The following is a 17,481-nucleotide window of genomic DNA, read 5'->3' as shown; positions in this document are numbered from 1 at the left end:
GTGGGAATTGGATGGAGAGGGGTGCAGAGAAATGGGTGAAGGAAGTTAAAAAGTACATTCAGTTTTAAAATAAGTAAGAATGGAGATATAATGTACAGCATGGTGACTATAGTTAATAATAATACTGTATGGAATATTTGAAAATGTCTAAGAGGGTAGATCTTAAAAGTTCTCATTACAGGAAAAAAATATTTTTGTAACTATGTATGGTGGTGGATGTCAACTAGACTTATTGTGGTGATTATTTTGCAATATCTACAAACACTGAATCATTACATTGCAAACCTGAAACTAATACAATGCTATGTATCAGATATATCTCAATATTAAAAAGATAAAAGGACATTAAAAAAGATGTTAGTTCTTTCTATGTTAATTTATACATTTAATGTAATCACAAAAATTCCAATGAGCAGGTTTTATTAAGCTAGACAAATTAATCATAATTTTGTAAGGAATGATTACCTTTCAAGAAAGCTAGGAAATACAGAAAAAAAAATAGTTATAAAAAGGACTACCCAATCAGATATTAAATTATGTTAGCAAAGCCCTTCTAATTAAAATAGTGGGGGTCTGGCTCATGAATAGACAGAACAGAATTTCAGAAAGAGATCCAACTATATGTAGAAATGTAATACATGATAAAGATGGTATCTAATTACAGGGTCAAAGAGTGAGTCTTTTTTTTAATAAATGGCACTGGAACACTGGGAAGACTTTTGGGAAAAGATAAAATTAGATCCATTCCTCATACCATGTATAAGAACACAGTGTAAAGTGATCAAAGATTCAAATAATGAAAACAAAATTAGGCACACACTAGGAGAAACCATGGGTACATTTAGACTGGGTGAGGGAAAGGCCATGACTAAATTTCCAAATGCAATAACTTACAGAGACAGACCACTATGGCTATTTAGAAATTTTTTTAAAACTTTTGCATAACAAAAATTACCATAAGCAAAGTCAAAACACAAATTGCCAACTAAGAGACAATGGGAGAACACCTGTCCCAGATATAGGGCTGATATCTCTGACTACAAAGATTTGGAAATGAGAGCAAAGACAAAACTTCCTAAAGAAATACAGGCAAACAACACAAACAGACAATTAGCATAATGAACTAGAAACATGGCCCCTAAATATACGGGCAAAGGTTCAAATTCACACATATTAAGAGAAATGCAATTATAATCCCATTCCTCACATTTCAGATTGGCAAAAATTTCAAAAGCTTGAAAATATCCTCTCTTTGTTAGTCTAGTGATGGGAATGCAAGATGGTACCACTCCCATGAAGAAGAATTTGGCAATATCTAACAAAACTTATATGTGTTTATTCTTTTACCCAGCAATCACACTTCAAGGAATTTATCCTGAAGATATACCTGCAACAATATCAAAATATATGATCCAAAGTTTATTTACTGAAGAATCATTAGTAATTGAAAAATACTGGAAAATATCAAAATGGTCAGGCACAGGAGTTTGTTCAAAGAAACTATGGTGTACACAATCAATGAAGTAGTATGCAAATTTAAAAAAAATGAAAAAGACCTTAAATAACTGATGTGGAACAATTTCCAGGAAATAATATTGAGTGCAAAAAATGCAACAGAGTTCATATAGTACACTTCCCTTTGGGTAAGAAAGAAGACAAAATATAAATAAACTCTGGGAGGATAAACTGGAGACAGGAAAGCTCATTATCTACAAGCGGTGGAATGAAATATATAGGATGAAAGTATTCAGTGGGGAGTAAAGCTTCTCTGGATTTAACTTTATATATACTTTTGGCTTTTGGAAACATGCTAATATATAATGTATTTTTAAATTCATAAAGATGAGGAGGGGGAAATAAAATCTAAAAATTAAAGAAAATGGAAAAAAACACAGAACAAAAAGTTCTCCATTCTCATGTCAAGAAACACATCCAAAGCAACAAAATATTTTCTACTGCTTTCAAAGAACAAAGTATGAAAATAACTTTTTTGTTTGGGGTCTGCATTTGTTTATGTTTTGGGAGTTACAGGAATAGAAAATTTTTTTCCAAATCTACTCTAGGGGTAGAGATAAAAAGCAAACAAAGAAAGTAACAGTAATATTTGAACTTTGGAAATGATTATTTCTTTTATAGTCTTAAGTTTTATTATCCCTTAGAAACTCCTTTCAGGGAAAATCATAGAGTATTTATTTAACTATAGTGGTCAGAAAATTTAAGGTATGCCTAACATGTACCAAATGATCATAACTCTTAAAAGACTGCCCATATCGAATGTCCCTCTATGTTAAAATAGAAGTAAAATTCATTCCTCTCAATTTTATGCACCAAAACAATAAATATGAATCACTTTCCTACTCATATTAACAGACTGCCTAGTCTACAGCTCAGATTTCTTAACTCAGATGTACTTCTACTTAAAAAAAAAAAAACCAACCAACCAAACAAACAAACAAAATGACAGAAAACCAAAAACTGAATAGAGACAACTACTTCATTTCATGGAGTTAAGGCAATGTAAAAGTTCAATAAGTGCATCACTGATGTCTCAGAAAAAGAATGGCTAACAGGCTGTAGGACAGCTATTTTTAAATGTAATGATGGAACCTCAGAGAAACTCCTGTCAAAATAGAAGAAAAAATAGGATATGCAATGAGACAATTAAAAACAAAAGATCTTTAAACCCAAGAGGCAAATCAATGATGAGAGAGCAGAGAGGCAACAAGGGCAATCCAACTGCCTACCACGTTACAAATATAACTGTGAAGGGAAAATTGCTTGAGGTGATTATCAAAAGTTACAGGAATCAATGAGAGAACTGGTAAAGGGCATTAATTAAAGCTCTGTGGTGTCCTAGATTGAGAAAGTGACTTTCCAGCAAGGCACAAGCAGGAGCTTGTATTATAGTAGTAGAGAAGAGGTCCTCCTATTTTATATGCTAAGACAACCAGCCATTGCCCTAATAAACCCAAGTGCCATTTGTGTCTACAGCATCACAGAGTCCACCAAAAGGAAAGTGATCTAAAGGAGACAAGTACAGAATAAAAGGAATCTGTACTATCAAGGGAAACTTTAATTTCATCCTAGAAGTCAACAGTCACACAAAAAATGACAACATTGTCTTGAATGAGTCAGAGCCACAAAAAGAAAAATGCATATTATTTAAAGATGTATTTGAGTCTTTTTAGCAAAAATCCCGGTGGACTCTGTTCACATAGTTCATCAGGTTTGACTAGAAGTAAGACAATGCAGTCAACAATTCAACCTTACAGCTGTCAGTGGTAATGTTTCTGTTTATGCAGTGGAAGGTAGATAAACAGGAATGCCCCCCACTGCACACCATGTTCCTAGTAACCCAATCATTTCATGATAGTTTATGAGTCACTGTATAATGATGCTCTGACGACTAAATGGAATGAATAATATAGATTTCACGGAATAATGTTTTTAAAAAGTTGACTTGGTTAGACATGCTGCCTAGTACTCAAAAGAGAACAGGGTGACTTCTGGTGTCCACCCCAGCATCTAAGCAGCTTGGAACGTGTCACTTCAGTCCTCACAACAAACTGAACAAACCGAAAATCAACAACATTTCTTAGATCCACCAGAGAATTGTAGTCACAGGGCAAATGGCTGCCCCACAAACTGGAGAGACAAAGGTAGATACGGAGTATCACAAATTACTACTAGAGGAGCAGCCCAGGCGCACAGACTGCCGCTGGAGCCAGTGCCAGCAATGGAAAGCTGAAACTGTAACTGACAAACTACTGGTGGTTCAGTATGGACAAGCTTTTTAGTTAAAAAAAAAACTCCATGAGGGGGCAGTCCTAGCAGAGATTCCACATTTTTGTAGGTTTCACTGCCAAAAGTCTTACCAGTTCTGACAGTCAAGAGAGAAATCTCCTCATGCTTCCAACAGGGGAAGGGAAAAGTAGCCATTTTGTAATACACCTTTCTCAAAACTCTTCTCAAAAAGGCCTGCCCTCAAAGGAAATGATTTTACCAAAGCCTAACCAGCTGGGATTTCACCAGAGCCTAACTGACCTGGGGGAAGGAAAATCCCCAACTCCACCCCCCTCTAGCCTTCCTGTACTACCCAGCTGAGGAGGAGGGACTGAGGAGTGTTTGTGAAGGCCATACTGCAGGGGCAGAGGTTCAATAAGAGACTGAGACCTAATCATAGGGCTATAAAACATTTCTCCTCTCCTCAAAACCTGACGTATCATCAGTAGGGCTCCTGCATAATAACAGAAAATTACAACAGAAAGAACTGCATGTCTCAGATGTTGTTTAGGAAGAATCCTCTAAAGAAACCGAAGACAAGGAGGAAAGGGAGAAGAAAACAAAATCGGACACCAGGGACAATTTTAGCCTTTGATACCTTCAGCTACAGCAAACACAGCCTAACTCCTAACTAGATAAATACAAGACTTCACACTAAAAGCCTATTTATCTCCATCCCTTTTACCCAGTACATTATGCCCAGCGTTCAACAAAGGAACAAGGCATACTAAGAGACAAAACACACAGTTTGAAAAGACATAGGCAGCATCAAATTCAGGCTCAGATATAGCAGACGTTTTGGCATTATCACACTGGGAATTTAAAGCAACTATGATTAATATGCTAGAGGTTCTAATGTAAAAAATACAGTATGTGACCAAAGATGGGTATTATCAGCAGAGAGATGAAAATTCTATGAAAGAATCAAAAGTAAATGGTAGAAATCAGAAACACTGAAACAGTGTTTGGGCTTAAATAGACTTTGATGGGCTTATCAATAGACTGGACAGAGTCAAGGAAAGAATCACTGAGCTTGAAAAAAATGTCAATAGAAACCTACAAAACTAGATAAACAACAAGTTTCTTCTGTATAGCACAGGGAACTATATTCAGTATCTTGTATAATGAATAATGAAAGAGAATATGAAAACAAACATATGTATGTTCATGTATGACTGAAGCATTATGCTGTACACCAGAAATTGACATAACATTGTAAACTGACTATAATTCCATTAAAAACAATAAAATAAAATAAAAAAGAAACTTCCAAAATGAAAATGTAAGGGAAAAAAGAATAAAAAAGATATAACAGAATATCCAAGATCTATAGGACACTTACAAATGGTGTAACATCTATGTGATGGGAATATCAGAAGGAAAAAAAAGAAAACGAGGCAGAAGAGTTGTTTGAAGTAAAATTATGAGTCAGATTTTTCCAAAAAAATGAAAGACAACCACACCACACATCCAGGATACTCAGGGAACACAAGACATAGGATAAATACACATGCCAAAAACAAACAAATAAACAAAAAACTACACCTGGGTATACCATACTCTAACTGCAGAAAATCACATACAAAAAGATAATCTTGAAAGGAATTAGGGGCATGATGAGAGGCGGAGAAATACCTAACCTAAGGAGGAACAAGGATAAGAATTACATCAGATTTATTTTTTCAGAATTATTCCAGCAAAATGAGAGTGGAGTGCTAGAAGAAAAATTACCACAAACCTAAATTCTGTGTTCAGTGAAATTACCTTTCAAAAGTTGAGAAATAAATACTTTTTCTTAAAAATTGAAGGAATTTTCACCAGGAGACATGCCTTGCAAGAAATATTAAAAGAAGTTCTTAGAGGAAAGAAAATGATATAGCTCATGAGGATGTATTTAAGATCATTTAAAAATCGAAATGGAGTAACTGTGGTTCCAGCATCCAAAATGGAGCTGAGTGGCCATTAAGGATGTGGTTCCAGACACATCCCTGCACGACTTGAATTTTCTGAAGTGTATCAGACTCAAAGATACCACTGGTCATTTTCAAAAAGTATCTGCTAGCAGTTGCCAGCTGCAACCTTACGGACTCAAGGCCTTTCCTTGTAACTATGCAACCGTTTTCAGACCCCAACCAATCCTTACTTATTAAGCACCCTACTTCTTTTGCCAGTTCCAATCCTAATTCTTGAAAAGCAATTTATGTAACTTCGTGGTTGTTATCTATATAAACCTCTCCCATTTTGTGGTCCAGTGGAACATAATTTAAGTGCTTCTTGAATGTTTGTCTCCTGGGCTGTTGTCCTCAGATTGGCTCGAATAAAACTCTCTTCTATTCCTTACTATAGACTGTTTATTTATTATTTATGTTCACACTCAGCAACTTGGACCTACATAGAGGAAAAGGAATAAATGAAGGTAAAATAAATCATTTTATTTTTCTTATTCATAATTGATTAATAGGTAATATTTGTTAGAAATTAAGTATAATAACAATGTACTTGTTAAAATTATTACAATAACAATGTATTTGGTGGTTACAGGTTATGGTTAAGTGAAATTAATGACAGCAATGTCATAAGGGATGAGGAAAAGGGACTGGTAATACTCTACTATAAGGTGCTTGTAGTACACGTGAAGTGGTATAGTGTCATTTGAAAGTGACTTGATTTAGTTGTAAATATACACTGCAAACTCTAGGACAATCTTGAAAAAGGTTAAAAATGGTATAATTTATACGCTAAAGAGGAGACAAAATGGCATAATATAAAATGCTCAACTAAAATCAGAAGATGGACAAACAGAGGAAATTTAAAAAGTGGAATAAAGAACAAGGGCAGTGAACAGAAAAAATAATAAATGTGGTAACATTAATCTAATTACAGCAATGATCATTTTAAATGTCAATAATATAAATATACCAATTAAAAGACTGAGACTGTCAAGAGTGGATAAACAAACATGATCCAACTACATGTTATCTATAGGAAACTCACTTTAAATATAAAGACAGAAATATTAAATAGTAGAGGCATAGAGAAAGATATATCATGCTAACAGTAATCAAAAGGAAGCTGGAATAATTATACTAATCCCAGACAAAGCAGATTTCAGAGCAAGGAAAATGATCAGGAATAAAGAGAGGCATTACATAACTATAAAGGGGTGAGTTCTCCAAGAAGACATAGCAATCCTTGATATGTGTGCACCTAACAACAGAGCATCAAAATATGTGAGGCAAAAACTGAGAACCGCAAAGAAAAATAGCAAACCCACTATCATAGTTGGAGATTTCAACAGCCCTCTACCAGTAATGGACAGATACAGCAGGCAGAAAATCAGTAAGGACATAGGTGAACTGAACAGCACCATCAATCAACTGAATAAAACCGACATTTATAGAATACTTCATCCAACAATAGCAGAATGCACATTCTTCTCAAACGTATACAGAACATTCACCAAGGCTGACCACACTGCTGGGCTGTAAAACACACCTTACCAAATCTAAAAGAATAGAAATCATAAAAAGTGTGCTCTCAGGACACAATGGAATTAAACTATAGGTCAATACAAGAAAGATGGCTGGGGAAACCCCAAATACTTGTATATTAAAACAGAACACTTCTAAGAAATACATGGGCAAAGAAGAACTCTCAAGAAAAATTAAACAATATTTTAACTAAATCAAAATAAAAACAACTTATTAAAATTTGTGGGATGCACTGAAAGCAGTGCTTAGAGGGAAATTTATGGCATTGAATTCACATATTAAAACAGAATTATTATCTAAAATCAATAACCTAAACACCCACCTTAGAAAAACTAGAAGATCAAATTATATCTAAAGTAAGCAGAATGAAAATAATGAAAATTAGAGTTGAAATCAATAAAATTAGAAACAGAAAATCAATAGAGAAAATATCTGAAGCCAAAAGTTGGTTCTTTGAAAAGTTCAATAAAATTGATTGGCTTCTAGACAAGATAACAAAGGGGGGAAAAAAAAGGTGAGAACACAAAGCACCAATATCAGCAACTAAGGAGAGGTCACCACTATCACTAATGATCCCATGGACATTGAAAGATAACAAAGGAATATTATGAACAAGTTTATACCCACTAATTTGATAAGTTAGATGGATAGACCAAGTCCTTAAAAGACAAAATCTGCTAAAACTCACATAAGAAAAATTCTATAATCTGTATAGATTTATATATATTTAAGAAATATAATCAATGATTAATAACCTACAAAAGCAGAAAGTACCAGGCCCAGATGAATTGAATTCTACCAAATATTTGAGGGAAAAATTATATCACTGTATCAATTCTTGACAATTTATTTCTAAATATAAGTAAAGTAAAGGATACACTTCCCAACTCATTCCATGAGGCCAGCATTACCCTAGTACTAAAAATAAAGACATGATTAAAAAGGAAGACCAAAATCAGTATCTAGCATGAACATATATGCAAAAATTCTCAAGAAAATATTAGCAAATAATATTCAACGATATATAAAAAGACTAATACATCATAACCAAGAATGATTAATTCCAGGTATGCAAAGCAGGTTCAACATTTGAAAATTAATCTATCCTAACAATAGATTAAGTTAAAAAAGTTATATGATTATATTCATATATGCAGAAAAAGCACTTGACAAAAAGCGATACCTCTGCATGATAAAAATTCTCAGCAAACTAGGAAGAGAGGCGGACTTCTTCAACTTGATTAAGAACATGTACAAAAAACGTACAGTTAGCATCATACTTAATGGTAAGAATCAGGTGCTGTCCTGCTAAGAATAGCAACAAGGCAAGAATGTCCCTTCTCACCACTCCTATTTGGTTTATACTGGAAATTCTAGACAAAGCAATAAGGCAAGACAAAGAGATAAAAGGTGTACATATTGAAAAGGAAGAAATAAAACTGTCTTTGTTTGCAACTGATATGCTTATCTACGTAGATAATTCCAAAGAATCAACAACAGCAGTAATAACAAAAAACCCTCCTGGAACTAATAAGAAATTATAACAAGGTTGAAGAATGCAAAGTTAATATACAAAAGTCAGTTGTTTTCTTGTATATCAGCAATGAATAATTAGAATTTGACAGTAAAAACACAATACATTTATATTAGCACCAATAATACATAAAATACTTAAGTATAAATCTAACGAAATACGTGCAAGGCCTATAAGAGAAAAAAGCATAAAACTCTGATGAAAGAAATCAAGGATGATTTAAATATATGGAGAAATATTCCATGTACATGAATAGGAAGACTCAGAATTACCCAGATGTTAGTTCTTCCCAAATTAATCTATATATTACAAGTATTCCCAATCAGAATCCTGGCAAAAATTGTTCTATGGATATCAACAAATTGATCCTGAAGTTTATATGGAAAGGCAAAAGATTCAGAACAGTTAACATACTATTAAAAACAAACAAATTCTGAGGACTGACACTACTTATCTTACAGACGTACTATAAAGCTTCAATATTTGAGACAGTGCTATTGGCCAAGAATAGATAAAAAGGACAATGGGACAAAGATAGAGGGCCCAGAAATAGATCGACAAAAATACAGTCAACTGATCTTTGACAAAGGAGCAAAGATAATTCAATGAAGAAAAGACAGTCTTTTGAAAACGGTGTTAGAACAACTGGACATGCAAAAAAAAAGAATCTGACACAGACCATAAGACCTTTCAGAAAAATAAACTCAAAATGGATCACAGACCTAAATATAAATGCAAAACTCTAAAGCTACTGGAAGGTAACAATGGAGAAAATCTAGCTGATCTTGGGTTTGGTGATTTTTTTTAGATATAATACCAAAGAATGATCCATGAAAGAAATATTGATACACTGAACTTCATTAAGATAAAAAAAATTTCTCTGTCAAAGACACTGTTAAGAGAATGAAAAGGCAGGTCACAGACTAAAAGAAAATATTTGCAAAACAACTATCTGACAAAGGATTGGTATCCAAAATATACAAAGAACTCTAAAACTCAACAATAAGAAAAAATAAATTAAAAAATAGGCAAAAGGTCTGAATAGACACTTCACCAAGGAAGACAGATAGATGGAAATTAAGCATATGCAAAGATGCTAAACATCATATGTCATTAAGGAATTGCAAATTAAAACAACAAGATACCACTACACACCTATTAAAAGAGCTAGAATCCAAAACACTGTTAACACCAAGTGCTGGCCAGGATGTGATGAAAAATGAACTCCCACGGTGGCTGTGATATAGCCACTTTTGAAGAGAGTTTGGCAGTTTCTTACAAAACTAAAAATAAATTTATCGTAATATCCAGGAATAGGGCCTGTTGGTATTTATGCAAATCAGTTGAAAAAGTATGTCCACATAAAAATCTGCACCTAGATGTTTATAGCAGCGTAAACTGGCAAAATTTGGGAGTGACAGTAAAAAGATCACTGGTTGCCAGGGGTTTGGGAAGAGGAAGGGTGGTATCACTTGGTGGAGCACAGAGCAGTCTTAGAGCAGTGAAAGCGTGTATGACACAGTACTGGTGGGCACATGCCATCACACATTCGTCCAAACCTACAGAATGTACACCACCAATAGTGAACTCTAATGTAAATTAGGGGCTACAGTAATGTATCGGTATTGGCTCATCCACTGCATTCACATGGTACATCCACATGTACCGCACAACTTGTACTAATGTAACACAAGATGGCTATGAAGCTGTGTATGTATGAGGGAGAGGAATGAGGAGATACATGGGAACTCTGTATCTTCTGCTCCATTCTTCTGCAAACCTAAAATCACCCTAAAAGACAAACCGCTGATTTAAAAAAATAGTACATGGCAAAAACAAAAACAAGCAAACTAAAAGTGGAGACATTCTATGTAAGATTCCTGTATGGACTATTAAGAAACAATGTTTGTACAGAATTCAACATACATATTCAAACAATAATCACCCAAATCATCTGTGTAATCTTTTGGGCTTCACTAAGGCAGGCAATAAAAGGGCAGAAAATCACTCTTCAATGGACTTGCCAAGTTATACAGTATAAATCAGAATGAAACATCAAAGGTAAAATATGCTCATTTATGAAGTCAAATGGGAAAAAACAAACAAACAACAACAACAATCATCATATTACTTTGTTCTTGAGTAGCAGAGGTAGTCTTTTGAGCCAGCTGTGGATCCTGAGGAAACAGTAACTGATGATAATGATAAATTGAGGGATGAGTGTTACATTGTTTGGTAATTCAAGACCTATTGAAAGGCATCTTAATTTGGAAGAAATCTGGTAATACACCAGTGCCTCCACTTAAGACCTTCTGAGGGAAAAGTAAAACAAATGTTACTTTTAATGTATTTCTATGATTTACATCATGATGTTTTCCACTACAATGTAAAGTAAAACAACTACAAATAATTTTGAAGCCTGAACTACTGCTTTTAAAAGTTTAGTCCATTCCCTCTACAGGTTTGTAATTCTGATTATTGCTGTGCACGTTACTATTTTTATCAAATCAATGCCAAAGAAAACAGTCAAGGATTAACTTAGTATTTACTACTACGAAATATCTACAACTTGGATGTAAAAGAATCTTCTTAATCATCAAAACAAAATAAACAAACAAAAACATAAGTTTAAAGAAGATAAACCATATGAAGAATAATAAATATTTACATAATTTACATCCCAAATTTGAGAGTGAACTTGAATTTTATCATTATAATGAAAGGCTCAGTCTTTTTTTTTATCACTGTAGTGGCAAAAGACATTTTTTTAAACTGACTGATGTCACAATAAAATGTGAAAATATATGACATATCCTACAGAGTTGCACTACTAATTATGCTGGAATCCAGAGCACTGCTAGGTCTGGATTCTGAAATATTTATAATTGAGATTGAAAACTTCTCCAATGAAACTTCTAAAAACTCAAATCCCAAACCTGATTATAATGTTCCCGTCGTCGAAAACCATAAAGAAACCTTACACAATTACACTGTAAAATATTTAGGTGAATCAGATAACCACCGAAGGCCGCCTACCTTAATACAGCGTTTCTCCCATCACTTCTTGTACACCACACCTGCCGCGTCTGATAACCTATCTCCACGTCCCAGGGCTTGGAATGGTGATGTGCCTTGTAACTTGGATGTCTAAAGGTGACTCGCTCCTTTGAATCAGAGCTAAAATCCAGAACGGTTCTTCCGCTTAGGTTAAGTTCTTTAAGGTGAGGCAGTCTACATTTACTCCATGGTCCCACTTTAAGGCTAAAGGTATATTCCTCTGCCCCCAGAGGACAGGAAACGGGAGCGTCACAGGCTCTTGACTCGGTCAGATTGGGACACAGCGACCCTCCGTAGAGAGGAGGAGCAACGGCTGAGCGAGTTCTGTGCTGTAACTGCTTCCCGCATCCCTTGCTACACTGGGACCACTGCGAGAACTCAGAGACCACGCAATCCCGGGGGCAAGGGACGAGGCAAGCTTGTTCTGTGGGGGGCTGAGGGGCAAAGTGTTCACATATTTCACTCCCCACCATGGTTCTGTTCAGCTTCTGAATACAGCGCACCGTCCGGTGCTGCAGCCCGTGCTGGGCCGTCACGCACTCTGCAGCCCGGGGCCTGACCTGGCCTGGGGCCGAAGGAACGAGCACACAGTGGTGCCAGTCGGAAACCTCCCACTGGAAGAGATCTCTGTGCCAGTCACAGACTCGAAAGCAGCTTCTTTCCTTCGGAGGCCTGTTGCTCTCATCACAGTTGGACAGGTGACTCGTCCACCCTTCAAAGTGGAAACACCACAGTGCGCGACTCTGGGTTCCTCCTGGCCCACAGTCTCCTGTACACCTTCCCCAGGGGCCTGCAGGCAGATAGACAAGGGTGTCAATTACTCAGAGACTCCACGCCGCCATCCACACGAGAACAGGTCAGTGTGCACCCTTCTTGACATAACCAGTGGGAAATTATGTATTTTGATGGAAAATACAGTTTAGCGGTTAAGAATGTGGATTCTACATCTGTCGGCCCTTCTTGAAATCCCCATTACATGTCGTGCAGCAATGTAAACCTGTACGAGCTACTTCAACTTTCTAAGCCTGAGTTTCCTTTCCTAATCAGGGAGAGGATAATAAAAGCACTGACTTGTAGAGCTGTTCTGAGGATCAGTGATATCATGTGCTGCCACGTAGACAGTACACATTTAATAACTGATTGGTATCATTATAATTATTGTGTTCCAAAGCCCACGTACCTAACTCAATGGTAATAGTTTCTAGTTTAACGGCAGAGTTTCATCTAAAAGCAAAGCCTGAAGTCCAGGATTTTAATAAAGTAGGATTTTTCCATGTTTCCAGCCCTTCATCTCATATCCTAAGTAGCTCAGAAGAGAAACACATTAAAAAAAAAAAAACCTGCTAAAACATCTTAATTAGATTTTAGTTTTCTAAATAGCTATCCCCAGTTTTGGTTTTGGTTTGCAGAGTGAATTGCATGAAAAAAAAAAATCTGATACAGGGGAGAGAAGGTAAGGTAATAAAAGAAGCAACAGCACTGAATTGTCTGGAAATTCCGCCCTGACAATCCTTGGAATACACCCATTGGGTAAAGCTGCCAACATTAGCATGTACTACGCCAACACTTTTAATGAATGAATTAATCATTGTGGGAAAGGGTTCAAGAAATGGACAGATGAAAGAGCTGCCCACTAATGTTTCTCACTTTTTTTTTTTTTGCATCTAATCTATAACATAACAGCTGGCCTTATCCAGAATGTTGGTCATGTATCTTCCACGAGAACCAGTAAGTAATCACATTCTGTGTCACTGGAAAACAAAAGTTTCCTCGCGTTCACTTTACTTAATACGTCATATGTGCCTGAAAAAGGTTGATTAACTTAACCGTGGAACCTCTGTCCCTTTACTAGGTTTGTGGTCATCATAAAGGCGACTCACACAGAGAAACACTTTAATTTACACAGGCGAGAGAAAGAAGGCGGTCTTTCTCTCTTTGCCCGAAATGATCAAACCCCAAAATGCCACTTAACTACTTCATAGAATGTATTTTCACGCACATCTGTTACATTTCTAGGAACAATAAATGTGTACACAGTTACATGCTTTTAGGAAGAGACACACACGCCTCCTCAGAGAAACAGGTATCTGTGTTTTGGGCCACATGCTACGAGGAGCTCTCACTTCAGCAGAACAAGAGTTTTGAGGTTCCAATGAACACAGGTCCTGGTTCTTCCTCCCAGCTGTGTTCTGGATGACATGTAAACCTGGCACTCTGGGCAATACCATGCTAGGCTACAGTGCCAATGATTTCTGTCCCTTTGTGAGAGAGATTAATGTAGAATATACTCTCACCTCCTTCGGGTGCCCGCACACTAGAGTCTTCTTTTGCTGAAATGGTCACAGGAGTTTTACTGGAGCAAGTCAGCTTTCAGTCACCAAAATGTCCTTGGGTTTGCCCACCCAGTTCCCCAGACGAGTTGTCCCAGCACTGTCTGCTCACGGTACACGTGATAAGTGCAGGTAGAAAGTGGTACTCCTGAGGCGGGAAGCCCCATAAAAAGACCAGCAGGACCCCTACGCAGGGCCACTACTCTCCTGCCAGCACCATCCAGTTCCCTGGCCCAGAAGCTCTCACTTTTTGCCTCTGAAACGGCTTACTTACCCCTAAAATTCTATTGGTTCCCTAAGCTCACTTCTGATTGGTTACTTCCTTCACTCCTGACTGGTTATTACTATCACTTCTGATTGGTCCACTTCCCTAACTTCTGATTGGTCCATTTGTAGTACTTCATTTGCATGGAGCTCACTCCTGATTGGTCCATTCCCCTCACTCCTGACTGGTTATTTCTCTCACTCCTGATTGGCCTATTTCTACAAAGCTTGTACCTGGTTGGCCAACTTCTGTTATACTTTATTTGCATATGATGTTGCAAAGTGTAAAACTGGCAGCCTACAAAAGCCTGTGTAAACCTACAGACGGGGTCCAGAGTTTGGAGTGTTAACTCGTCTGGGCCTGCTGGCGTAATTAACCTGAGTTCTCCAACTCTCCGAGTGCTGCTTGGTTTCTAGCCCGGATCCAGGTTGCTGTCACAACTGAGGTGTAACATCAAGTTGTAACACATTTTTCCGCAACACTCTCAGCACAAGCTGATTTACTCAATCGCCCTCAATTCTGGTGATTTTGTCCTAGGTCATCCACAGTTTAGTATTTGGTAAACTGAGCTATTCACTGTTACATGAAAGTTATTTGCAGGCTTCTCATGTCTAGATGTTCTGGAGCAGTTTCAAGTCCAGCATGCCATCCCCCGTCCAACATGTCAGACCATGCATGCAAATGTTTATTATTACCAAAAGCAAAACAGAACAAAAACAAAGCCCATGGTTACTCAGTAAAGCAGTATTTCCAAAAATATATGATTTCAGCAAACTTTTAAAGCATAAAATAAGTCTTGAAGGACAGAAAACAGTTACTGGATAAAATAAAAAGCTTTTTTTGTAAAGCACTGAGTTTTCAAATAGAGGCTGTCAGTTTCTATTTGTTTAAGTATCAAATGCACACAATTTTCTGTTCAGGATTTTGTGTGTGTATAGATTAAAGGATGTAAGACCAGGAAAGTGGAGCCACTTCTAACCAATCTTGAAAAAGTTAACATTAAATTTAATTAATCCAGACCATCTTACAAAGTGATCTTATTCTTATTTTTACAACATTTGAAACACATGTTCTTATTATTAACATGCTGTTTTCTTCTTGTTCTAAATTTTTTGCCTACTTTCAAAATTGTTAAGATAGCTCTTTTGTCATATGAAATCATTAATATTTTAAAGTGCATAAATGACCATTCTTCCCTTAGCTTTCGTATCTCCATCTACACAGAATTTTACCAAACAGCCAAAATTTTCCTAGATCAACAGAAGACAAAATACAACTATTAAATGATTACTACCACTAGTTGGAGGCTAACAGCAGTGTGCTTGGCTCGGCTGTGACCAAGGGACGGTTAAATATTCAGGAATTTTACCAGGTGGCAGTTAAATCAGTCATAGATGAAATAGGCCATGGTGGGAGTATTTATACTGCACTACAAATCAAGGCAAATCAAGAGGGGCTCTTCTGTTTTTTGTTTTTGTTTTTTTTTTAAACAGAGAGCGGAGCTGGTTTAGTACTCCACCACACCACCAGTGACTTAACAAGTACCTCCCTTTTTTCCTTCCTTCCTATTCCTTCCAACAGTCCCATGAGTTGGAGCGTTTGTTCATTTTATCAGTTGGGGAAAATGAAGCTCATAGAAGTTAAGTGCACATCCAAGGTTACACAACTCGTGCATGCTGGACCAGAACGGGACTCCAGATCTGTGTGACCCCAAGCTCAGGCTGTCGCCCTGCATTTGAAAAGAACCTTTTTCAGGGGGTGCATTGGTATATGTGATCCTAAAACCACAAGGCAGATTCGTTTCTTCGCTTAGCTATCATCTCTCCTATTTGTTTGTTAATACTTCTTTGGATACGAGTGGAACAAGTAATCAAGGGGGTGTGTGCACAGCTAGTCCTCCTCCTGGCTCTGGAAATTTAGGGCAGAAGCTCTTGCTAAGAAACAGGCATGTTTATAAACGTTAGTCAGTACATTTCGGAAGGCACAGTCAAGGGAGAATAGTTTTTCTGCACATTAAAACAAACTTTGCAGACAACTGAAAAACATGTGAATAACAAGCAAATGTAAAATGAATTGGGTATGCTTGGAATAAATGAAAAACAAATTGCAAACAAGACGTATGAGATGGAGACAAGACCTCTCAGCAGTTGATCTATAACAATTTGCATTTCCGGGCATGGAGAGAAAATATGTTCCATGGTTTATTCAGTTGTGTTTGGCTATGAACTTTAAACACACACACTAGTGAAAACCACACAGCCATGAGGGATTTTGCCATTTAAGAAAACCTGCATATCAAGGTAAAATGTGACCTGCAGTTTGACAAATCTTTAATCTCTTCTCCAAGTTCAGAAATAGAAGATCCAATCAAAATTTTGAGCAGTTGCATGAAAATAATATTACCTTTAAATTTGACATTTATATATAAAACAAATGGTTATATTCAGAATATATGCCTGAGATAATCTAAAGAAACAATAATCTAAAGAAACAACTAAGAAACCTATGTTTAAATATCAATCATTTTACATTTCTTAAATGAAAATAAGCCTCAAGACACAAATAGAACTTAGAATAATTAAAGGACTAGAAACTTAATTATGTACATAATGTGGCTTTAAACAACTAAAACTTGAAAAGATTTTGATGCTATAATAGGAATAGTAATTCTATTTTGTTTACCTGCACCAGTGTTACGTAAAAACACTATCCACCTGCAACTCACTACCCCTTCTGTGACAAACAGAAGCTACTAAATACAGCTACTCTGAAATAAACTAAAGTACTTCAAAGTCACATCAGTTTTAATTAACAGGTTAACATTTTGGTTTAGAAGTCAGTTTTCTGGACTTGGGAGGGTAGCATCGATGAACACTCAGGTTACAGTCACATTTAAAACTCTGTGATTCCTCTTAGTGTTTTTGCAGAAAGTGGAAATCTGTGAATGCTCTAATGTAATATTCCTCAAGGAGCAGAAAAGTGCTGGTAAATTGTATTCTCTTAATTAAGTTATCCTTAAGT

The 17,481-nt window shown here is 36.3% G+C and overlaps 1 protein-coding gene across 1 annotated transcript in view; it reads right to left on the bottom strand.

Annotated features, from left to right (window-relative positions):
* The window catches only part of THSD7B (thrombospondin type 1 domain containing 7B), a 657,597-nt gene that overhangs the window by 502,385 nt on the left and 137,731 nt on the right, over positions 1 to 17,481 (bottom strand). The window contains 1 exon segment of the mRNA XM_032479372.1: positions 11,845 to 12,655. Coding sequence (XP_032335263.1) covers positions 11,845 to 12,655 — 811 coding nt within the window.

Source organism: Camelus ferus, chromosome 5 (genome assembly GCF_009834535.1).
Source record: "Camelus ferus isolate YT-003-E chromosome 5, BCGSAC_Cfer_1.0, whole genome shotgun sequence".
In the NCBI taxonomy this organism is placed as follows: Eukaryota; Metazoa; Chordata; class Mammalia; order Artiodactyla; family Camelidae; genus Camelus; species Camelus ferus.
The sequence above is the reverse complement of the archived record's forward strand: the minus strand, read 5'-3'. Positions and strand labels throughout refer to the sequence as shown.